This window comes from Accipiter gentilis, chromosome 19 (genome assembly GCF_929443795.1).
Source record: "Accipiter gentilis chromosome 19, bAccGen1.1, whole genome shotgun sequence".
In the NCBI taxonomy this organism is placed as follows: domain Eukaryota; kingdom Metazoa; phylum Chordata; class Aves; order Accipitriformes; family Accipitridae; genus Astur; species Astur gentilis.
The window spans coordinates 19,201,099-19,225,862 of record NC_064898.1 but is presented as its reverse complement, the minus strand read 5'-3'; the positions used below and the strand labels follow the sequence as shown (position 1 = coordinate 19,225,862).

The 24,764-nt window shown below is 40.5% G+C and overlaps 1 protein-coding gene across 1 annotated transcript in view; it reads left to right on the top strand.

Annotated features, from left to right (window-relative positions):
• Nucleotides 1-759: 759 nt before the first annotated feature.
• The window catches only part of TYR (tyrosinase), a 50,489-nt gene continuing 26,484 nt past the window's right edge, over nucleotides 760-24,764 (top strand). The window contains exons 1-3 of the mRNA XM_049823460.1: nucleotides 760-1,668; nucleotides 11,391-11,607; nucleotides 21,761-21,908. Of these exons, the coding sequence (XP_049679417.1) occupies nucleotides 826-1,668; nucleotides 11,391-11,607; nucleotides 21,761-21,908 (1,208 nt within the window). The 5' untranslated portion in view covers nucleotides 760-825. The remainder of the gene's footprint in view (nucleotides 1,669-11,390; nucleotides 11,608-21,760; nucleotides 21,909-24,764) is intronic.

The window sequence follows — 24,764 nt, the reverse complement described above, 5'->3', positions numbered from 1 at the left end:
GAGTCAAGGTTTGTTTTCCAGGTCCAGAGACAGCTGCTTAAAGTGCTTTCTGCAAATCTTGACCTTATTCCCCACAAAACTGTGGAGAAGATTTGGGTGCAGATTTCAGTGTGTCATTAACTGTGAAAGCATTATGGATTCTGGGGAGCAAAACCTTATTATTTTCTGAAAAGTTTATCGCTCCCCTTGTGAAGTTACTTTGCCGTACACTGTCCCGGGAAAGGCAGCTTACACCGAAATATAAAAATGCCAAACCAAACCATTTATTCTGGTTCTGCCCTATGTTCACGCTTAATCTGACTACTTTTTATGTTTGCTTCCTCTTAAAAAAATAGTTTACCCCCAAATTGTTTATTTTCTCATTTTTAGGTTCACTATGCTTATTTAACTGAATCAGATTCTACTGGGTCTTTTTTTTAAACAACCATTTGTTCTAAAGCATGTAATCAAACGAGGAATTTGAAGAGCCGACAATTGTTTCTGTGTCCAAATTTTAATTTTACTTCCTCTCTGACTGCCAGAGGAAAGCAATCATGTGCTAGGCAGAAGATGAAAGTTTATAATAAATGCCTGTATTTTGAAGCCTGTAGGGGGTGGGGGAAAAAAGTCACTTGGCTTTCACCCAGAACATGTGATAATCAGATTAACCCTGAAGTGTGTTTTGTGTGTAAATGCATCCAGGGTAGGAATGGGGAAGGACCTTGGAGGGTGCACTGTAGCAGAAGTCAGCAGGGAAGCATTCCTGGTGGAGGGCAGGAATTCCTTTCGCAACCAGGACTTTGGAGGGGTCAGGGGAAGCACTCCATGCACTGAAGCGTAACGCCGATGCTCTCCTGCTGCTCCGTGAGGATGTCACTGTTTGCCATGGGTTTTCTGCTAGTCGTCCTTCAGCCATCCACGGGGCAGTTCCCCAGAGCCTGTGCGAACACGCCGAGCTTGCTGAGGAAGGAGTGCTGTCCCCCCTGGGATGGAGACGGGTCCCCTTGTGGGGAGCTTTCCAGAAGAGGGTCCTGCCAGAACATCCTTCTCTCTCAGGCTCCGCTGGGACCACAGTTCCCTTTCTCTGGGGTGGATGACAGAGAGGACTGGCCCTCCGTATTTTACAACCGGACGTGTAAATGCGAAGGCAACTTCATGGGATTCAGCTGCGGGGAGTGCAAGTTTGGTTTCTCGGGACGCAATTGCACTGAAAGGCGACTGAGAACGAGAAGAAATATCTTCCAGCTCACCACCAGTGAGAAGGACAAGTTTCTTGCCTACCTCAACTTGGCAAAGAACACCCCTAGCCAGGACTATGTTATTGCTACTGGGACATACGCCCAGATGAACAACGGCTCCAACCCCATGTTCAGAAACATCAACGTGTATGATCTCTTTGTGTGGATGCATTATTACGCCTCTCGAGACACACTCTTAGGTGGGTCCAATGTGTGGCGGGACATTGATTTTGCCCACGAAGCCCCTGGTTTTCTGCCTTGGCATCGGGTCTTTCTGCTGATGTGGGAACGTGAGATCCAGAAGATAACAGGTGATGAGAACTTCACCATCCCCTACTGGGACTGGAGAGATGCAGAGGACTGTGTGGTCTGCACTGATGAATACATGGGTGGCAGACATCCCACCAACCCTAATTTACTCAGCCCAGCATCCTTTTTCTTCTCATGGCAGGTAAGGACAGGCCAAGGGGAAGGGGAAGGGAATTATCCTACCTGACTTTAGGAACTCAGGCGAGGTGCACAAGCTGGGAGCTTAGCCACGCTGCCTTCCCTTAGATGGTCCCGGAGAGAAAGTAAGCACTACTAGAGAGCAAATCAGATTTTATGTGGACTTAATCTTGATTTAGAGCTGTTCATTTGTCTCACACAACCATTGTAAGACAATTGGTGACTGAATGATGGAAACAGAAGCAAAGAGTTTTCAGACACTCTACCCCTCTCCCAGTGCATTTCTTCATCCAAAAGTTAAAAACTATCAAATTAAGCTAACCTGCTTTCAACTTTAAACAAACAAACAAAACAAGTCTTTAGAGCACAGAAGGACCGGCTGTGTAATTCACATCGCTAGTTCAAAAGAAATTTAAGACGTCATCTCTGCTGCTCAAAGGAACTAAGAAGTAAACTCAATAGCTGTTCCTACCACTTAAAAGCACTGCAAATTAGCTTGTAAACCAAGGTAAATTTACATATTTACTTAGGTGATATGGTCTTATATAGCTGAACTATACTGTGCTGTTCTAACACTGAGAGCTTCTAGACTCTTTTTGTCTCTTGCTTATTACTGCCACATCGCCTAAAATACAGTGACAAAGGTCTATTGGCTTCCATAGACACGCTCCATCATGACAATAGCAACAGTCGCTTCTGGCGCTGAAGTCTGTGATTATGTTGGTGTAAATCTATCTTTGTTCTATTTATTTCTGTAGCAACAGCCCAAATGAAGGTTGGGCAGTTTTAGTGATTTAATGGAAAGTGAAAGAGATAGAAACTCCAGCAGCTCTGTGATATTCTGGCATTACAAAACAGCAACTAACTGGGCTTACTGGGTGGGTTGTACTGTATTTAGTCTTGATTTATGTCTTTGGAATAATATAGGCTGTGTACATGCCTGTAAATTCAAGCATTCCCAGATACTGTAACAGACCTATTTTAGGACATTCTCTGGCATACGTTTGGTATGTATTGACTAGTTCTCCCCCAAACAGGTCCTCTTCAGGGACCATTCCCAGGAGAATGTTTGCATACAGCTACCCTGTTTGGGAGGCTAAGATGATTTTACTGGCATAGACATGGATTATTTCATGCCAAATGGCCCCAGTGGCCATTTCCTGGCCACTTTTAATTTTCCAATGTAGGCATAGCCATAAAAATAGACATAGCTACAAACATGTACTTTCATCCCATTTTCTGAGATTCTGCTCACTTCTAACAGTATCAATCTGGATAAACTCTACTAATTTACTTAGATTGCATTACCAGAATGAAGTGGATCTGATGCTGTTCTTCACTGAGCTGAATAAAGAGTTATGTGAAAATGGTACAAGTGTTAAAATGGATTAAATGAAACTAGAATTTCACTGGTCACATGTATCAAGTGGAGCTATCAATACAGTACATTGCATGAGATAACCAAGGTAGTAGGAGGCAGGTAGCACAAAGGAATCAGCCAGCTGCTCGCAGAATTTTCTAGAAGACCTGGAAGGGTCAGATAGTTATGTTTAGCTCACCTTTTCAAAGATATTATAAATCTTATCCAGATAATTAGAAATTTTCCATCCTGGTAATAAGTATACAGAAAATTGACGAGTCGTGATGAATATATTTAAGAAACAGTCAGGTTTATAACTTCCCATTTAAGGTCAGTTCCCACAAATATATTCTGACAATAAAGAAAATCTTTTATGAAAGAAGTTGCTTTAACAGATATTTTTATATAACTTTAATAGGTGCAACAATAAAAATTGTGCCATGTTTAAAACACATTCAATGTCAGTGTATGTATATAAGAGCACCTAAGTCCTTTGCTGAAGTTTTCCAAGTAATTTCTGAAAACGGGTTCTTATCACTTTTACATTTTTCAGCCACTTCTGGCAAAGTTGCACTTTTATCAAAATTTCCAAAATAGGACTACAATAACTTTACCTTCAAAGGGTATTATTCCCCCTTAGCATCTTCTATCTATGTATATCTCTGCTGTCTTATCTAGAGAAAGAATTAAAAAGACTGAACAGATATGCATTTTCAGTCAGTGAGTTTGGAGTGAAGATACAACACAAACTGGTATTTCTTTATTAGCCTCGAATCCAAATTTAAATAATTGTTTATGATGGAATAACAGTCCTTCGGTTCCTTCAAGTAGCACAAAGTAAAAGATCAGAATCTCACTCCAGAAAATCAAAAGGCAACAAAAATAGCCTTAGCTTGAACCGGAAAACAGCCACAGATCTGCTGCAGAATACGCTGATTATCCAAGCTCTGTAGCCAAACAGCAAGAGAGAAAAAAAAAGAGGAGGATCCAGAAATGTGAAGGAATTTAGTCTTTTAATAAGCATTCAAAATAAAAAGAGGGCAAGAGAAAGCTTTTGAATAACACATCTATAATATGGTGTCCTTTTTAGAATTTACGTCTCTTTACAAAGCATAACAAAACAATGCCTGCTATGTTAGGAAATAGTTATAGATTTATTAAAAAAAGGTAAAGTGCCTATTTGCACAATAGTGTGTCTTTTTTTTAATCCCTAAAGAAAGGAGAAAATACTTTATTCCATTGAGAAGTTGCCATGGCAACATGGATACCCATGAATACATGCTGAAATTCTTGCTTTTGCCTTACTTTTTCTTCAACATACTGCTGTTACCACTTAGCTGATTGAATTATCTGTCCATATTTTTCTCATGTTTATCATTGAAGTGACACTTCTGATTCCTGCCTCTGTTTTTATCAGCAAGACTATCAGGAATCTTTAGTGTTTTTATTTGTTTGCTTGGCTCATGTTTTAGGGTAGGTGGGAAGGATTTTCTCATGTTCGCAGTTACTTGTTTGTGATGATTCAAGTGTTGCATTCAGAATTAGGACTGCATGACACACTAATGCTTTACCAAATTTCGCAATTTCATGTCGACTTAACGGAAAGCTATATGGGAAATGGGGACCTTCCATGACATTTTGAGAATTTTTTTTGTTTAGTAGCCATTTCTATAATTATTCAGGATAATGAATTTGCTAAGAAGTAATTATTATGCCTCACTTAAACAGTAGTAGGTGAAATTCTCCTCTCCTCTGCACTAGAACTAAATTGGAAAAATAACTGAAGTCAGCGGAGTTACAAATGCATAAAAAGCCTTCTGCAAGTAAAAGCAGAATCTTTCTGCTGGTAGTTAACATTAGAGTTTGGGGATCCCCACAGTGTGTCGACAGACAATGAAGAAAATAAAGCAGGAGTATGTAAGCGCTGTTTTAGGTTTACTATCGTGGAAAGCAGGCTACACCACCACCTTTAGCCCCCTGCATTTTGTCTCTCCTAAAAGAAGAGTAACTTGAGAGAAGTAATTGCATAAGGTGGAGAGCTGTCTGCTCTCAGATGTGCTGGTGTAAGCCTGCAGCCAATTCTTTGTTGCAAGCACCGAGAATTTCCCTTAGCACTTCATTCTGTATCACCCTGCAGAACCACTTACACAAATGCAAAGCTACTACAAAAGGGAAACAAGTTACACAAATAGAAGAAGGATATAATGCTCCTGAACTAATAATGACAGTACTTTAGATCCATTACCTGAAAATATGACTTCATAAGGAATACAAAATTCAGCTATTCAGACACAGTTATTTAATTCTAAGCACAGTTTATCAGGGAGCTGTATTGCTAGCTGAATAGTCTGAGAGGATCATTTAAAGCATTATTTTACATCCACCTTTAAAAACTTCAGGAAATTTTCAAAAATATAAACACCAGAAGCCAACACTTCTTCAAATCAGCCAAAGCCTTACATCCATCTTCTTGTGGATGCCTGAGTATCTCATGAACTCAATGACAGTATTTTTTATTGCAACTTAATAGGTTTTGGTGCCAGCTACAGCCTGGTAAATTAAAAAGCCAAGAGCTCAAATGGAGCGAGTAACTGTAAAAGAAGTGTTTATCAAGATTGGTCTCCTAATGATATGCTTACATGGATTATAAATTTGAAACATTTCCTATTACAAAGAGATAAGTCTCCACATGCCACACCTCAGTACCACAGCCAGAGGGAATCGGGGTCTGTGCGCAGCAGGAACAACCACTTGGGCATCCTCAGCCTCTTTATGTCACTGTAATTCCAAAGCAATTCCCCTTCTTCCATGAGATCTCGAGTGGGTGACAGCAGAATTTGGCCTCTGGTTGCTTGGCTGTTCTCTAGCATATAGCCGTGCTTGCTCAGCAGTTGCGTAATTTAAAAGATAACCGTCTTCAGAGGCGTATAAATTAATAGCTAAGGAATTTCATAAAAATTGGGTTTTGTTAATAATTCACCAGAAAAAGAAGCCTACCTATACAGAGATGTGTCTTTGTGAATTTGCAGTAGACACGGAGACAGCAACACTAGCGGTACATCTCAGAGACAGCCAGAGAGCAGGGAATCACCGTCTGCCAAACCAGAAAGTGTTAATGAATATTTCATCAGTAACAGATAACAACGTTTCCTACTCTACCCCAGCACCATTTTGAGGGGCTGGATGGGATGTAAGTTACCCCCCAGTTCTGGGCTGCCTCTGAGCAAAGAGGTGAAACTCAGCCAGGCTGAGAAAATACCTTGAAGGGCCTGGGTTTGTTTCAGGGCTGTCACTTCATGTTTGTCTCATCTCCCTTCAGCTGGAGTTTCACAGCTCCTCCAGTTAATGCACACACTGTAAGGGTCAGAAAGATAATTAACGACCTTAGCCTTGCACAAAGACGTTTCTTAGAATTTCTTTGAAGCTTTGCTTTCCATATTTTCTTCTTTTCTTTCAGTCCCCTGCCTGTTTTACCTTTCCATTCCTGCTAACACCCAGGAGTACATGAAGAACCCGATACAAATATACACAGTCTCTTAAAAACTTTCTGGTTTGGTACAGATGTAGCACCTTTTAAATTTCTGCCTCTAAAGCAAGATCCCAAAGTACAGTTTGTTCTGTTGCAGGTTATTTGGGGATTTCCTTGCATTTTCCCAGTTTGGTGAGTAAATGGCTTCTGAATGCCACTTAATTAGGATTAGATTATGGCAGGCCGTAATGCAGCCAAAAAAGTAAAGATTAAACCTCTTTACGATTGCCAAATGTTTTAAATCCAGTGGGAGGGCTGCACTATAATGCCGTTCCCAAGCAAGGATGTGAGAATAAGTGGAGAAAGACAGAGAAAGGCAATGAATCGGTGCAAAATCTCTTTTGGCTGCACAATGGGGCCCAAGGCTCCAGTTCAGGAGTCCAGAGTTCACGTAGGACAAACGGAGACATGGGGATGTGTCATGAAGTGCCCACATCACCCCTTGGGAGAGCTGGGATGGGTGCCACAGATAAGCAAGTCTGTCTGCTCTGGCTGTAGTCCGAAGTGGCTCTTTTAGGCTCTATTAACCTGGAACATAACTATGAAAACATGCTGATCGAGTTTCTGGCTGGGGGCAGACTCCTGCTTGGTGGGCTCAGGAGAGAAGCAGAGCAATGCCCCAGCTCTAAAGGAAGCAGTGGTGTGGATTAACCCTTTGAGCGGCCATACTTCCCCAGCAAACTAAGGAACTTAGATCACTTGTAAGTGAGCAGCTACTTCAATACCACAGAAAATTATTCATCACCTTTTTCCAGCTGTTGAGGTATATATTACATGTATTGCATGTCCCTGTGAGTGCAGATCTGATAAGTCCAAAGCAACCACAAAGAATTTGTCACCAAAACCCCTAAAGCTTTGAATTGAAAAATATCAGACAAAGGACTGAACACTGCTGAAGGCTCCTGTAATGCAATTCACTTTATTTAGGTGCAGGGGCTGTTCTGTGCGAGCAGTTACAAACTAAAAGGCAAAAGGGTTTCCCATTTGCGAAAAGGTGCGAGACAGCAGCAACGCTTCCGCACATTTACAGTCTGTTTTCTAAGAAACGATACCAAGAGCTGTGCTAAAGATCTCAACTGCAGTGCACGGAGGGATTTTTTTTGCTGGGTTCTACAAGGCCCAGGAGCGATGCTGCATATTCTGGACTGCCATCTACTGGCATTTGCTCTGCTAACTACTTACATAAGCTTTTCCTCCGAGTATCTTCCTAATAATTCCCCGGGAGTCAGCGAATTTATGCATGCAGGAGAGCAGGCACTGGGTGCCCTTTGAATATGAAGCTTTGGCCAGGGTGAACTGAGAAATTTGCTCCGGACTGTTCTGAAAGGGAACAAAAAAAAAATCATGTGTTAACACAGCATATTTCTGGTAGAAAGTCCTCCTGCTGAATGGAAAGGCGGCAATGATGTGACCCATTTTGTGTGTGCTTTATGCAGATTACATCCAGAAAGAACCATTTAACTGACATATGTTCTGTTACCACCTGCACATGACATGATTGATAAAACAGCAAATTGTAGTTTCAGGATAGACCCATAATTTGTATTACCTAAGTTGCACCTTTCTGGAAAATCATCCTGGCTAATTTTATGGCCAGACTTTAATTTTTAGTTCAGAACAAATAGCAGAAGGTCACAAATAAGCATTTTCATTCCTGCCCCTTATGTTGGCATTTGTTGACCATGAGCTACCAGATGCCTTGTAGCATCTGGCTTCTGTTTAGGATGAATTCAGTTAATCAGACAGTATACTGAGACTTAAACAAACAAACAAAAAAATATTAGCACTCTAACCCTTTATAAGCCTCATAACATTAACAGTTGCATTAAATCCCACTGAAATGGATAAACAGAACAAAGGGGAAATGTCCCTTTGTTTAGATATATTTGCACTCATGCTTGAAGATTCCCTGTCTGAATATCTGACAAGCTAGTCTTGAAGGCAGCACGTGATTCCTCTTTAGGACACAAAGGGGATATATCCCCAGGGTGGTGGGGAGAGGATGAAAAGATAGGAGATGACAGGGCACAGAAGCCAGAAGAAGATATGGACCTAGCTAAAGTCCATAGGAAACAGAGCTAAACAGAAAATCCAAATGCATGTAGTGTCTGAGCCAAGGGATCCACTTGGGTTGAGCTTCACCAGCCAAGACATATTTGCCTTCTTCAGTAGTGCCCTTCTAGGGACAGAGGTCTGCGCATTCTTTAGAAACAAAGACGCGACTGGAGCATCTCCCTCAGCCTGAGTCATCCCCCTCTTTTCCTTCTAACAGGAATAAACTCAGTAACACAAAACAATCATAAAACCAGTACCACAGTTACACTTTATGTTTTTAACTGTAGGTCTCTCCCTGTCGCTACCTTTCACTTCTCAGTGGGGCTTCTTAGAAGAGGCTTCTTAGAGGCACACAGTACTGACCCACTTGGCGAGCTTCTGGGAGGAATGTGTACGTGAAACTCTCCGCTGGACCACTACCTACGGCCTCCAAGGGCACCTTAGTACTTTTAACAGACTAGGGCAGATTTCAGCTTATAGAGCAGTCTGTAAGGATAAATTTCTCTATTAAGATTTCTTATCTCCTCAAAAAAAAGATGAGAATAATTTATTCATAGGAAATTCCTCACTTAAGAACTCCAGATTCTTAAGAAATCTAGGTTATATCACCAGCTCCATCATACATTTTCTGTGAATTTTTGGTCAAATCACTTTTAGAAAAGGACTCATCTCATCTCCTTCCACTCATTCAAAAGTTAGTTAGGCAGCACAGAAACTTGCCTTTGGCTCTGTCTTTAGTCACTTCAGAGGCACATCGGTGCCTCCAGGGTGTGATTCATCCCATCCTAATGCAGAAGCAGAGCGTTAAGTTGAACACTCTTAATTTTGCTTCCCTTGCTAACTGCAGTCTGGAGACAGTTTCTGCATTGATTTTTTTACAAATTTTCTTTCATTGACTTAGTCAATGGAGAGAGTTAGGCACCCCTAGAGGGAAGTACATCTCACCTACCAGACATCTGGCTTAGGAGGGCTGAATCACACTCAAGAGATGCCTCTCTCTATTGACTGCAGAGGTCGTCCTAAAGTGTTGCTTCAGTCTGGCAATTTGTACACAGCTAGTGTTGGTGAAATGAATGTCCCCCTCATTTCCTTCACTAGCAGAGAATCTCATGTTCTTCCATATCATTCACAGCGGATATGATTGCTTACACTCACTTTCTTGTTCATTGTTTCAGTCCTTGAAATAGAAATACACCTCCATGATGAAAAAAGTCTGGAGTTTTCAGTTACGTGTTTTCTCCCCATGATGTTTCGCTCAATAACGAGACCTGTTCTTTCTCCACACAAAGTTCTCATTAACCACGTTGATTTCCTGCTAACAACAGAGTCCTACATTTTGATGGGATCCCTGGTGGTTTGGAGTTTTATTTGGTTTGGCGGGTTCTTCAGAAAAAAAGCAAAACAACAGAAAGCAATTTTGCTTCAGACCCTCAGCCTCACCTCAAAGGGATACAAAAAAAATTCTGGGAGTTTTGAGCCACTGTTGCTCTGTTTCATTTTCATAGACCCATCAACGGTACTATTATACACACCCACCAAACCCTCTAGTCTGATTTTCTGTTTGCCATTTTGTCATCATATTTTTTCTCCATCCTCCATCCTGACTCCACATCAGGCAAGTTCCTGAGTATAAAGAAGAAATATGAGTTAGTACTTGTACTAACTCCCTGTAGGTTTATTGTAACAGAATATGAAAAAAATCCTCTGTCTCATTCTGATCACTTCTCTGGCCAAGCAGGAGATGCAGTGAGAACTACTAGAAAAGCTCATGGTCATCAGAAGACCCGTGTGCTTTGGTAACAAATAAGTTACTGTGCTTTAAAAAGAAATTGAGAAGCACCATAGTGATACTTACAGTCTGTGGGGGCACATTTAACCCATGGCAAATGTGAAGGAGTTTGACTCAGCCAAAATTAGCTGCATATCGTTTGAAGTTACATTGAACTACCTTGCTCTTCCAGGAGTCTCAAAATGGACTGGCAGCTTCTATAGAGCATCTGAAAAATAATGACTTGTTATGCCGTGGTAACTGGACTTTGCCTGTGAACCCAGAACATTTGTGTAAATGATGCTGGATTCTGACAGTATTTAATATCTGTATCCGTCTTTCTGCTTCAGGTCCTTTACTAATACCCATCACTACGGTATGTCAGTTGGTGATACATGTTCATCCCCACAACATTCCTGGGAAGTAGAGCAGCGTCTTTTCCCATTTTGTACGTATGGCATCAGCAAGACATAGTGACACTAAGTGCCCATTTAGTCTGACAAAGCACAGACAGGTATTTTCAGAATAAAAGATATTTTTTTTTTCATATTCCAAGTTAACAATTCCCCCTCTTACTGTGTGGGGAGAAAAATCTGTGATAATGGCTTTGTTCAGCAGTCTGCTGAGGCCAAAAAGCCTCCATTTAGCAACTGCAGCAGCAGATTTAACTCCGTTTGTGTCCTGCTGCACTGGTAGGTAACACTGAATTTAGCCCCGGTGAGTTTTCAAGGGCATAAATGAGAATTGATGCCTTAGTCCACATGGGTAGTTTCAGATACAGACTAATGTGTTATTTCAAAATGTGCATGGTACTAGAGGGGTGTCTTCTATGAAATAACCAAGCTTATATTACAATTGTACATAGAAAATTTAAAAATTAATATATATTCTTGCAATAATCTTATTACATTGTACATTTTCTATGCTCCTTTAAAAAAAAAAATCAAAGTACCTCTTTTGTTTGCTTTTATTTCTTACAATTGCAGCTCTGCTAATAGAAAGTATTTTATACAGGTAATTTGTACTCGATCGGAAGAGTACAACAGCCAACAGGCTTTATGCAATGCCACAAGTGAGGGGCCTATACTACGAAATCCTGGGAACAATGATAAATCAAGGACCCCAAGGCTCCCATCCTCAGCTGAAGTTGAATTTTGCCTATCACTGACTCAGTATGAATCTGGATCCATGGATAAAATGGCCAATTACAGTTTCCGAAACACTTTGGAAGGTAACGTGTTTTATTCTATTATGCCATTTCCATCTGTAAATTGATTCTCTTTGGGGTTAGAGTCTTTAAACTCTGGGCGGTTTGAACTGATTCCACGAAGCACCACTCAAAAAGAAAGAAAAAGTTATGTTTTCTCCTGGAATAGCAACAGACAGAAAGAACCACATTAACGGCATTTGATAAGACAATAGAAACCATAGACTAGATCAGACCCTAAATCCATCTGTTAGGAGATTTTATCTCCTGCTATAGTCAGCACCAGGCACAGCAAAGAAATGTAGCGCTGCATAAAAGGAGATCATCTAATAATGTACTTACACATGATCGTAACCATGTCCGTGTGGGTTACAGGTTTGCCCTGGAATCCACTGTCTTCCATAGGCGAGGCTGGACAACAAGGGTGAGAGAGGATGCTGCCATTTGGCATGTTATGTCTAAATCCTGCCACTGTGAAGTCCATAGCAGACTTCTCCCCAGACTCTAAGGATTAGGGATTAAGTCATACCTCAAAAATTACCCTTAGCATCATTTCCAAAAGAATTTATTTTAATTATCTAACTATCCAACCTGTTTTGAATGTTCCTAATTTGCTAGTAAACAAGGGTTCTTTGCTAAAAGGAACAGTTATTCTTAATTATCTGTCTACTCAATCTTTTTTGCATCTTGCTAAATTGCTAATAAACAAGGATGACATTTCATATATTTATCAGTAAATATTCCTACAGTATCACATATCATCTGAATCAAATATGATCTACTTTTGATGTCCCAGAGATTTTTGCTTACAAGGAACTGTGCAAGGGCCAAAATAATGCAATATAGGAGTGGGTGTGAGGATAAGAAAGCAAATCTCTTAATATGTTCAGTATTACTCTTAATGCAGTGTGGAATGCCAAAAAGCTTTCTTGGGGAAAAAAAAAAAGTGAACCAGTTTCTGCTCTAAAAACAGTCAAAACTGTGGAATTTGTCTGCTGAAGCCAACAGAGAATCCAGACATTAATTGACTCCAGCTCTGGACATAGCAGTGCTTTTTACCTTTGAAAACAGAAACCACATGAAGTATGGGAGAGAAAAAGGTGTCATAATTGAGTAGAGGCTCATTCACATTTTTCTCCATAAATTACGTGAATAAATGAAGAGGGTAGAATAGGAGGAGTAGAGAAAGGAGAATTGAAGTAAACAGGTCATGAAATAATGAGGGTCTACAATCATGCTGTTAGTTTTGTAAACAAAAGCAAAGGCACATTCTATGGAAGTTATGCAGAGCAAGTTATATGGGTTTACTGGGAAGCGGAGTCAAAATGGACTGCTCACTCACAAAGCCTAAACTTCAGTATCATGACTGCTCATTAAATAACAATAATTCAGTGAGTAGTTGCAGAAAAAGGGCAAAACCTGCTTATTGTCAATGTTAAGTGTGAACTGGCAGCTAAACAGTCATAGATCAAGTATACCCTTTTGATACAAATGGATACATTTTCTTATTGAAAATAACATAGCTATATGAAAAAAAGCAACAAAACAGATGTTAGACAGAATTGCACAATGACCGGGAAAGCACCTACAGTTCTCAAAGACCCTTGAAAAAGTTATTTTAACTCTAAAATCAGAAACAGAGTTTTGTCTGATTAATCTATCAAACCTTTTCTCTATTGCTGTCTCTTTGTCACATTAATTTCATGGCTAGCAAGCACAGTAGCGGCTGGTCTTTGTTAATATCATAGTGTCATCTGCCAATCACACTTGAAGAGGGTCAGGCTTTAATCTGAATAATGGCAATGTCACTGCATCTGAAAAGAGCTCTTCTGGATCAAATTTTCCTCCAAGTGAGTTCTTTTGTTCTGTGTAACAACCCTTCAGAAGCTGAAGAGTGTTCGTCTTTCTCCTAACTGAGGTTATGAAGTTCCAGCTTACCACTGTGGCCATTTGAAGCCCTCCAAATGCCACAGGAGACATGCCAGGTTGCCACCAATAAGTTTTAATGGTTTTCATGTGATTTAGATAGTTCTCCTAATAGACTAGGGAAAAAAACCTGCACGTTCTTGAGGATGTATGCAAGTCAGATATGATTCAGAAGCCGTACAGCTTAGGTAGCTACAGAAGCAGCCTATATTACCTTGGTCATAGTGTTGCACGGCTTCTGGATGCATCCAGTTAGCTCGAGGCAGGGGCAGAGCATGCCTGTTTTATCCGTCCATCCAAACGTGCCCTCCCTGACACGCACTGTAGCCCTTTCAGGCCATCTGTAGGATCCCTCCTCTGTGATTCTGAAAAAGAAGAAAAGAGACTGAGCAGCGCCTTTTCTCCTAGAAGTGAAGGTGGACCCTTGTAAGTCCTGGGATGCATGTGGAGGGAGCCTGGGAAGCTAAGGCACAGTGAGGAAAAGCTCAGTAGGGTAAGACTGAGGCAGTGAATGTCCCTTCCTTAGAACCTCTGCAGACATGAAACAAAAAAAAAAAACCCAAACCACCTCACATTAGAACCTCTCTATTCTAGGGGAAATCCTGTTAAGAAAGTGACCATGTTTGCTCATAGTCCAACTCCCACTGCAATTACCAGATCCTATATTGTCTAATTTTTATAGCCTAGCTAAAGGAGATCTACGGTGCTCAAGAGCTGATACTGAAGAGAGTAAAGGTCAACAGACTGATGTTACCTTTCTTTCCATAACAATATTTCATTAAAGCTAGAGATCACTGAAGTGAAACTGTGTCCACAGCGTTCCATCATAAGGGGCTTTTTTGGAGATGAGTCTGTCTGAATGTAAGCTGGATGTGGCTCAGTAGGTATTTATCTATTTACTATGGAGATGGAGCTTATTCTGTCAGACACACTGTTATTCTGAGACAGCTTTTTGTGGTTTGTTTTTTTTTTTCTTTTTTGATACTTTGATATCTTCGAAGATATTTTATTTTTTAACCTGAATTATTTCAGCAATCAACTTTACACCACAGGACCACAAACATTTCTGTCAACTAACTTATTTAGCTAACAAGACAGTGAACTCCAATGTGAAGCCAAGAATATATGGCTAATGTTGAAAAAGTTGGTGAAAAGTTTTCAAACAAGCTTTACTGCCAAAAAAAACCCCATATTGTGTTACACATAGTGTTACTCCTTTCTTACAAATGGGCTGCTTAGTTTTTTGTTGTGTACAGATGCCAAGCTTAAATTGCCAGGTTACATTTATTGTGTCAGTGCCCACTTCTCCGTGGTGGCATTCTTATGAACCTGCTAACACTCTAGAGTTCCTAACATCTACTTATTTTTCTAAGCAAAAAGCATTTCAATCCTTTACTTGTTTACTCAAGTTTGTGCCAATACACCTAAGGTCAAATTCTAATCTCTTTCAGATCCAAAGTAAATCCAAAGTTCACTGACTTTACTGGAGTTACACTATATTTACAAAAGATGACCAGAACCAAGCTAGTGACTGTAATTGAGTGGCTCCTGATTTGCACCAATATGAGATTTACTCCTCAGTTTTAGTTCTGTAATAAAAAACACCTGTGATCACTTAGAAGAACCAGTCACATAGGAGAACCCCTTCTGGGCAAAATTTTATGCTCTTCAGTGCTTGAGTGCACTGGAGCAAAGACAACACCTTTTAACCCTTCAAAGGGATAAGTATCAGCATCATTATAAGCAGATGCCAACAACACAGGCTGAATCTGTGTTTGTCTAATAGAAAACACTGCAATAGTGACAGAAATTGTGTCACTGAAGGGTGACCACAACAGCCATAAACAGCAAAGGTCAATATTGTTCAATAAAACAACAACCCCCTGAGGCTGAGCGCATGAGCTGCCCTCTCACTCTGGGACAGGCCAGTGTCTGCTTTGACTGAAAAATAACAGGTTAAAAGCAGTTTGCACATTGCCCTTTGAAGTGAAAGCAATTATTTTAAATAGGATTTGTTGAATCGTGCCCTAACCGGGGAACACTGTTGGCTTCATTGGACAATTCCTGGATACAAGAAGAGAACAGTTCTAGTTTATAAGCATCAGGTGAGATCGGAAATGGATTAGCTGACTGCAAATGAAATAGTTGGGTTTCTTCTTTGTGCAGTTCAGTTTGGTGTGACATCTTGAATGCTACCTCCTAAGAATAAGAGATGGCTGAAAATCTTAGAATTTATTTTTATTTATAAGCAAATTCCACATTCAAAATTATTTTATTCATGGCAACTCCAAATGAAAATCAGTGCCTTCTAAGTTTTGCACAAAGTGAAAAAAAAAGATTATTATTTTTTTAAATTCTAAAAACTCTATATTACTTTCATTATTCAGGAATTAACTCATGACACATGGTATCAAGTCAAGCCATGTCATAGCATTCCGCTGTCTGTCACAATTATGTATTCTTACTGCTGTTCTGTCAGGAAATAATAGAATAAAAAATCAAACATTTCAAAATGTAATTTCATTTTAATAGGACATTTTCCTTTTCTTCTGAAATGAGAGATTTTCATCTGGAAAACTTTTTTCAGTATTTTTCATAACTATCCATATAGCTAATGAAAAATGGTTATTCAAAATGAAGTTTGCCAACAGAAAACTTCTAATTAAAAAAGTTTTAGCCTACAGCCAGCATTCCTCACCCAGCTCAAACCTCAACCTCTGGATAAATTTATGCTGCACTTTGAGAAAGTGCTGTCAAGTTGCAGAGGGTCATTACTAGAGAACTAGAAAGACTATTCAGCCCAGCCCACAGTGAAGGTCTACAAGAGTCATTTTAAGAAAAAACCTAGATGTTGACATGGTCTAAATTAGATAATCACAAACTTTCATTTACTATAGCCCCCTAGGCCAAATTCTGCAGACCTTGCAGCTACCTCACTCCGGAGAGATTACAGTAATAAGATTGCTTGAGAAAATATGTAAGATTTAACCCTGAAAAATTTCCTGTGAGATTGCCAATGGCAGAAAAAAATCAATGAACATAAGCCAGAAGAACATCACTAACTAACTTCAAAGACCAGCAAGGATATGGCCTTAAAATTCTTTATATCTCCCTTCCTGTTTTAAACTAGATGGATCTATCTCACTTGAAATCCTCTAAAATGTGAAATCCTTGTTAAAGAAAAAATCAACCCCAGGGAGAGTGGAACTAAATATATCAGCCAGTTGGACTCAGCCATAGAATCATAGAATCATTAGGTTAGAAAAGACCTTTAAGGTCATGGAGTCCAACCATCAACCTAACACTGCCAAGTCCACCACTAAACCATCTCCCTGTGTGCCACATCTACACATCTTTTCAATACCTCCAGGGATGGTGACTCAACCACTTCCTTGGGCAACCTCTTCCAATGCTTGACAACCCTTTTGGGGAAGAAATTTTTTCATATATCCGATCTAAACCTCCCCTGGTACAACTTGAGGCCATTTTCTCTCATCCTATCCCTTGTTCTTTGGGAGAAGAGACCAACCCCCACCTGGCTACAACCTCCTTTCAGGTGGTTGTAGAGAGTGATCAGGTCTCCCCTCAGCCTCCTTTTCTCCAGGCTGAACAACCCCAGTTCCCTCAGCCGCTCCTCATAAGACTTGTGCTCCAGACCCTTCACCAGCTTCGCTGCTCTTCCAGCCCCTCCATGTCTTTCCTGTAGTGAGGGGCCCAAAAGTGAACACAGGACTCGAGGTGCGGCCTCATCAGTGCCGAGTACAGGGGGACGATCACTGCCCTGCTCCTGCTGGCCACACCATTTTCTGACACAGGCCAGGATGCCGTTGGCCTTCTTGGCCACCTGGGCACACTGCTGGCTCATATTCAGCCGTCTGTTGACCAACACCCCCAGGTCCTTTTCCACCAGGCACCTTTCCAGCCACTCTTCCCCAAGCCTGTTAGCGCTGCATGGGGTTGCTGTGACCCAAGGGCAGGACCCGGCACTTGGCCTTGTTGAACCTCATACAACTGCCCTCGGCCCATTGATTCAGCCTGTCCACATCCCTCTGTAGACCCTTCCTGCCCTCCAGCAGATCAACACTCCCGCCCAACTTGGTGTCACCTGCAAACTTACAGAGGGTGCACTCGATCCCCTAAAGGTGCACTTGATCCCCTCAACATGGAACATACAAAGCAGAATTTGACCTTTAAAGTCCCAGCTCTCCTAACCACTGGCCTATAAACCCATACAAAACTGAAATTCATTTAGTAAGAAAAACAGTTTTGCAGTTAAAAAAACATCTGTAAAACTGTTATGAATAGCTCAGTGTTGTTAGGGATGCCACAGATGTTGAGCAGTCCGTTAAGACAATCAGAGGAGATAGGATTGTTGGAATGGTTCCTCCATTCCTGTAGCACTGAGCACTGCTAACGCTCTCCGAGTCCTGCGTACCCTCTGCTAAGCGTACTTACTTCAGTCAGTGGCAACTGAGCAACCGAGCAAAACACTACCTGCTTTCAATATATAAATCTTTGCACTTGACTGACTGTACACGGACTTCTGTGGCCTCTGTTGTTAGATTGTAAAACCCACAGTTAATATAATTAAATACTCTATTAAAAGGCACACCTGACCCAACCGCATGTTCAGTGACAACCACCTATATATCATCCTAAAAACTGTCAGGCAGCCTTAGTTTTGAGTGGCATCATTAGCTCCTCCTATAATAAACTTTGGGCTAAATCCCCATCTGATTTAATTTGGCCTGCCTCCAGTGAAACTACTTTAAATCCACTGCGTCACTGTTACTGTTTTACAGTGCTATGAGCAGCAGCAGAATCACGTTTATGATCTTTTAAAAATGTGATTTTTCTCTTATTGAAATCACTGGTAGAATTTCCATTCGCTTCAGTGATGTATGCCCTATTGGCTGTTGCTAATGCACCATAATTAAATGAGGGTTTGAAAGGATGTCTGAATGCTACAGCTTCCTATACTGGCCAGGTGATTTAACAGCTCACTGCCGCCGGCTGCAGTCCTGCTTCCCTATGCAATCTTCTCCATCCAACCGCCAGTTGCTCTCCCTCCTTTTTCGGTACCAACACTGGTTCTCATCATACCCTTACATGAGATACTGTATCTCAGCCTGGAAAAAAACCTGACATCCCACACTCCAGGGTAGTTTACTGCCAGACTAGTGAGTTAAATCAGTTCACAGAAGGAGTGAGGAGGTGCAGTTAACGCATGCGAGAGGAAGGCACAGCGTGGGGCAAGGCAGGTGGAGAAAGTGGACTTCCCCTATCTCGAGGCAGGGAGCTCTTATCTCAGCTCACTGGGCTTGTAGATCTGTAGCCTCACATTTGCTGTAGAGGTGATTTTACTGCAGCCACCTTAGTAAAGTTTTCCGTACTCTGAAAAAATTCTCCTGTTTTCACACATTCTTTTTTAATTGCCTCTACCCCATTTCAGAGTATGTCATCCCGAATGTACTGATGCCTATTAAAAACTCTGAGAGAAAACAATAAGACCCAGGTTAATAAAATTAAGTGACACCACATTGTGGTTTTATTCCTGCTAACTTTACAATTTATATGGAGTTTTCATAACAAGAAAGCAGATTTTAGAACTTCTCATGCGCATGGTTAAACATGATGTCACCTTTGACACTGACTGAATGCACCCCAGTTAACTGGGAGCTGGGGGGTGAGGTTGCTAAAGGTGTCCCAGTTACAGAGCTTTTGATTTTTAAGATAAATGGCTCATGTGCAGATGTTCCATGAAAAGCTGTCCAGAGCCAAAATGCATATTCTGTATATTTTTTTATGAATTACTAGATCAAGAGTTTGCAACGTGTTAAGAAATTTTAAGAAGTATCCCAAGTGTGATATAAAAAATCTAGCCTTCTGCCTAGACTCTGCATAAAGTTTATCTTCCCCTTAAACATACTTATAAAGCAGCTGAATATATGTGGAAGAGTTGCTTCAGAATGCTATACATATAGATCATTTTCATTTAATATTCACAGAAATTTCCTAGTATCGCTACATCAACTGATCCCAAGGATCACGCACTGTGGCCATCAGCAAAGGCCAAAATTCTTGCCGTCGGTTCCTGTGAGTTCTGGCCAGGCTGTCAATGTACATCATTCTTCATAGGTGATATTTTAGTCTGCTGTTTCCCCTGATTGACAGCTAAGTGACACAGCATTCACCATCAGACAAATTTCTGTGGGCAAGATTTTCCCTTTGAGAACTTCTGCCCACTTCTGTTTATGTCACCATGCAGTGTCTTCAATAATCCCAGTCCACATCTAATTTATTCAAAACCTGCTGTTATCTGTAGGTGTTAACATGTTCCTCTTTGTCTCCTAAACCCAGACTCACTCCAGCCTGAAGCCTTACAATTTTCATCATAAGCCAACTTTACCTCCTCCAACTCTCCTGATTATGTTTTCTACTCTGACTTCCCTTGAATTTCTCAAAATCTTTGTCATACTATTACAATCAGAAAGATGGATGGTTATTATGGTATATTGGTTCCTAGGCATCACAGCTATGATTTGGTCTTTATTATAATTATCAGTGTTTTTATGCCAAATGCTTTTCCCTTGTTTGAAGAGGTTAACAGACAAGGCAAAGCCCGATGAGGGAATTTAGAGTGACAAAGCGATGCAATCATTTGATACAGAAGATGAGAGTCCCAGTGGTGTCTAAAACTCAGGTTTTCAAGTTCACAGAGTATGACTCTACCCATAAGGCATCTCTAGCCACATCTTAATACTTTGTGTGGCTCGAAGAGGAACAAATCCAAAGAGCAAAACAGTTGGTACTGAGGACCCGACTTCCATGTTATAGATGAGGGTTTTGACAGGGAAGGGGTCCTTTCACACTAGCTCTAGTTCAGTCCTATGAACTAAACACCCACTGATCGTTGGCACATTTTAGGTTTCCTCCAAAAGGGATCCAGATTGCAAAGTCAGACATTGCTCTGTGATGTGAGTCACAGCATGAAACAGGACTGTTGGGAGATTCACTTCAAAAGTATATTGCTGACCCTCATTCAGATGCTAGTTCTTGGTCCAAACAAGTAAGTCAAGCAAGTGTTCACAGTGCGTGAGGCATTTCCCAAAGAGAAGAGCTATCATCTTTCTTTTCCTTACCTTGCAGACCTGATAAACTGCAACAAAATTGCGAAAACACTGAGGATCAGCACAACAAGCATATTGTTCACAGCCCTTTTTATCTGATTGTTACATTGTAAAGATGTTTTAATCTGTCTCCACTATGCTTCCTCATCCTACAGCTTACAGAAATTGCGAAAACAAGACATCCTCAGGAACCAAATCAAAGAGAGACAACAGAGAGGCTTTGTAGTGAGGGTTAAATAGTAGAACTAGCATCAGGTTAAGAAATAGACTGGGAGGGCAACGCATGTTTCTGCTTTTATTCTCCTGGAAAATCCCAGAGAAGGATCAGATGGTTGACTTTTATTAGGAGTCCTTACAAGTAGGGAGGAAGCTTGGCTGTCAGGATGCTGAGAAGGGCTACCAACATCAGAGATGAGGTATGGACAGGCTACCAAAATAAACACTCATGGAGAGACTCATCTTCCAGTACTTGCTATCTGGGGGTTGGTCTGTGACCTCTTCTCAAAGCCCATATTTTAAGTGCCCTCCAAAATAACAGCAATCCACAGACTTTCATCCTACAAGTCTGACTGTGGAAGATTATTGATTATTCACCAAATCCTTTTGTAAGGATTATATCTCATATTGTGTTGGCTCCTATCGAGAAAAGAACAAAAAGTGTTCTGTAGAGACAAACATTATTAAATGACTGAGTATATGATATGATAGAATAGCCTGTTTTATCTTAGGAACCTGTAAGTATAGAGATCAAAATGAAAATAAAGTGAATAAATTTTCTCAACATGAATAAACGTACACACATAAATGTCTGCAGGGATTACATTGCCTTTTAACAGCCAGACAAAATGGACAAAGAAATTTAAAAATATAAAGCAATTAAGCAGTACATTTGCTGACATGCTGCATTAGCTACATGGCAGGAGTTTTAATTTAGCTTATTCTAATTTCATCTTCGCTATGCCTTTGAAATACATTAGCACTCCTTTACGTGTTTTCCTTAGCCGTTGTCTAAAAAGCTGACTGTAAATGAAGTGAAAGTAGGTCCTTTGATCTTGAGTCTTACTGCAAAAAGCATTATATGCATTGTCATATCAGCATATGATTTCCTCTTGAATATACAGGTTTTGCTGATCCACGGACTGCAATATCAAACATATCTCAAAGCGGTTTGCATAATGCACTTCACATCTACATGAATGGCTCCATGTCCCAAGTACAAGGCTCTGCAAATGATCCTATCTTTGTACTACACCATGCATTTGTTGACAGGTGAGTTTAATTCTTCTTAGTAAACCTCATTCATTTTGTGTTTTTACAGTGTGCTTTTCACTTATATTTCAAAACTGCAAATATTTTACATACCTTTACATGCACAGCATTTTCAGACATGTAGAATTGAGGTCTGCTATTATTTGAGAGCAAATATATTTCCTAACCTGTCTGTATGTTCACTGGATTAAATATAATTTGACAAGTTGACAAATGCATTAAGCTTTTATTACCAAGATAAAAATAGTTCTTCAATGATGTCACAATGATTAATATATATAGATGTGTGTGTCAGGAAGTTTGGACCAAAAGTGCGTGACTCATTTTAACATGACTATAATCAGTTCGAACAATTCCTTTACATTCTAAACGTCAGTGCTGTTTTAATTTCTATTCCATAAGGAAAATCCGAGCGTGTTATTCATAAATAAAGAAGAAAAAATCCGTATTTCAGTGTGACAAACAAAATTGTGACTGTCTCTTGATGAAAGAGAAAAGTACAGCTGTGCAAAATGAAAGGAAAACAAACAGAAGGATATCATGTTTATTAATAAGAAAGGGTAGGGAAGCACAGTTTTGCAAGAAAAGAGTGAAATTGCTACGTTAAGGACAGCATTCCAAGATTTAATGGTGACTTTAAAAATTTCTTTGTCACTATAATACATGTGAATGGCTACAAACAATTTACTGTGGACGGCATTACACCAAACTGTGATGACTAAAGAGCAATAAAAAAGGAAGTTAGCTAAGCAAAGGACTGTGAAAGCCACACAAACACTTGTTCTGGAGCAGTTTATATTTTCTTACCAATCTTCCTCTACTTTCCCACCATGCACTGACTGTGAGTTGGCTACTGCAATGCTTAGAACAAAAAATCTATTACCCTGTACAAACTTCTGGGACTCTCTCATAAATTTGTATGCTCAGAAACCTACTGACTGAGACCCTGCCTGCATGCAGCAAGGCACTTACTCAGATGAACACCAAAATGGTTTCTTTATTTGGGACACTGAGGCGTGCAGCACGGGAGGGATGCAGATTACATCTTGCAGATGTCATCTTGCAGTGAAGTTCTTTAGTTTCAGGCAGTTCACACCAAAACCCTTACATAAAACTTCACCTTATTTAACTAAAAAGCTAACCGAAAGCTAGGTGTAAAAAGGCAAATTTGAAGTCAGGCTTTTTCTCCTCAATTTACATATTTAATGAGCCTAACGGTTGTATTCTTCATAGTTCACCTGTCCAGAAATAGGGCATCAAGTCTAAGCAGGTCACCCACGCATCAGTGGAATGGATCCTTCAAAGGGTGACCCACCTGTCTTCTGCTCCTAATACTGTAGGGTATAATTAGCCTTCTGGAGGTGTCAGTTTTGAAACTCCTTTCTGTGAAAAGCTTTTCTTCAGAACATTTTCAAAGTGAAAGAGTGTAGCTTAGCTGTAATTTAGCATATCCGCCCATTGACTTCTTGACAGGATGGATGCACAAGGATTTCAGGTGTGGTTACAAATTTTGAGTTTGGCACCTGGAAATAAACTTTCCAACATCTAGGCTATTAAAAAATGGATCAGTTGAATATTCAGAGAAAAGGAACACAAAAGAGAAAGCATTATGCTCCGCAGTATCAAAAGGATTGTCTTCCTTAGACATTCACACTTGTATAAGACCTACGCATCTCTTAGCTCCCACTCATTGCAGGGCTTAAGTAGCACCTTGGTCTTCATGCTGACCCCTCCCGCAGAGGAATTTCAGTCATAGTCATTATGAGCCCCTGGGAATACTTTTCATAACTGTAGTTGTTATCTGTTCTAGAAGGTGAAGTTATTTGCAAAAGATAACATCATTAAATCCTACTAGTGTTGAGGAAATAAATCACTGCACAGGCACTGGGGGGGCAATACAGATATCCATGATGCAACCTCGTCCCACCTGTGGCAGAAAGAAGGTTACCAGTGCTCTGCAGCTGCTGTGTATATGGGCTTTAGTATACACGGATGTAAAAACTGATAATAATGCTGCCTTTTGTATAAGTGACAGAAATGCATTAGCATGATTAGGGTTACTTAGCAGCCTTATCCATGACAGATTAATCATGCTTTTAGTTATAATTAATAAGTAGGTGACTGATAGGTACGTACAGTACATTTTAAAAAACCCTCTCCTACATAGACTTTAAATCTGAAGGGTTGCGAAGAAGTTCTTTTCTGAGAGGCAAGCAAGAATAAAAAGAATAGAAGAAACAGAAGAAGCAGTCTCCACAGCAGCAGAGGCATTTTTTTTGGTCCATATTAACTTTTCTCATTTGGGCAGAACGCTTTTAAGCTGATTGCTGGCATTACATTGGGCCAACGGGCTTTTAACTAACTTTTTAACTAAATCTTCTGCCGAGGACAGCATCTCTTCCAGGTCTTGGTGGGAACATGGAGAGTTGTGAGATGGGGATTTACTGGCAAGGCATGTAAAAAGACTGGACACCAGCAACCATGGGTCTGCTGCATCTTGCAGAGGCAGGGAACAGCTCTGTGTCAAGAAATCAAGAACGGTCCAGCACTTTGAGCATCCATGTAGGACCCAAAAGAGGAATTCCTCACTCCACTGCAAATTCCTTGAGTGAAACTGAGCGTGTAGTTTGCTCTCCCAAACTCCCATCTCCTGGGGATGTGTCTCCTTCCCATTGATTTCAACAAGACTTTTGAGGAGCTGTTGATCTGAGCTTCAGCTAACCCATCTGTAAAGTGGGTGATATTAGATGCCTACGCAACAGGGACCCTGTCAGGGTAAATGCATTAACGACTGTGAAATGCTCAGTTACGACCATAATAGGAGTGATAGAAGTAAGGCAATAGATCATTGGAACT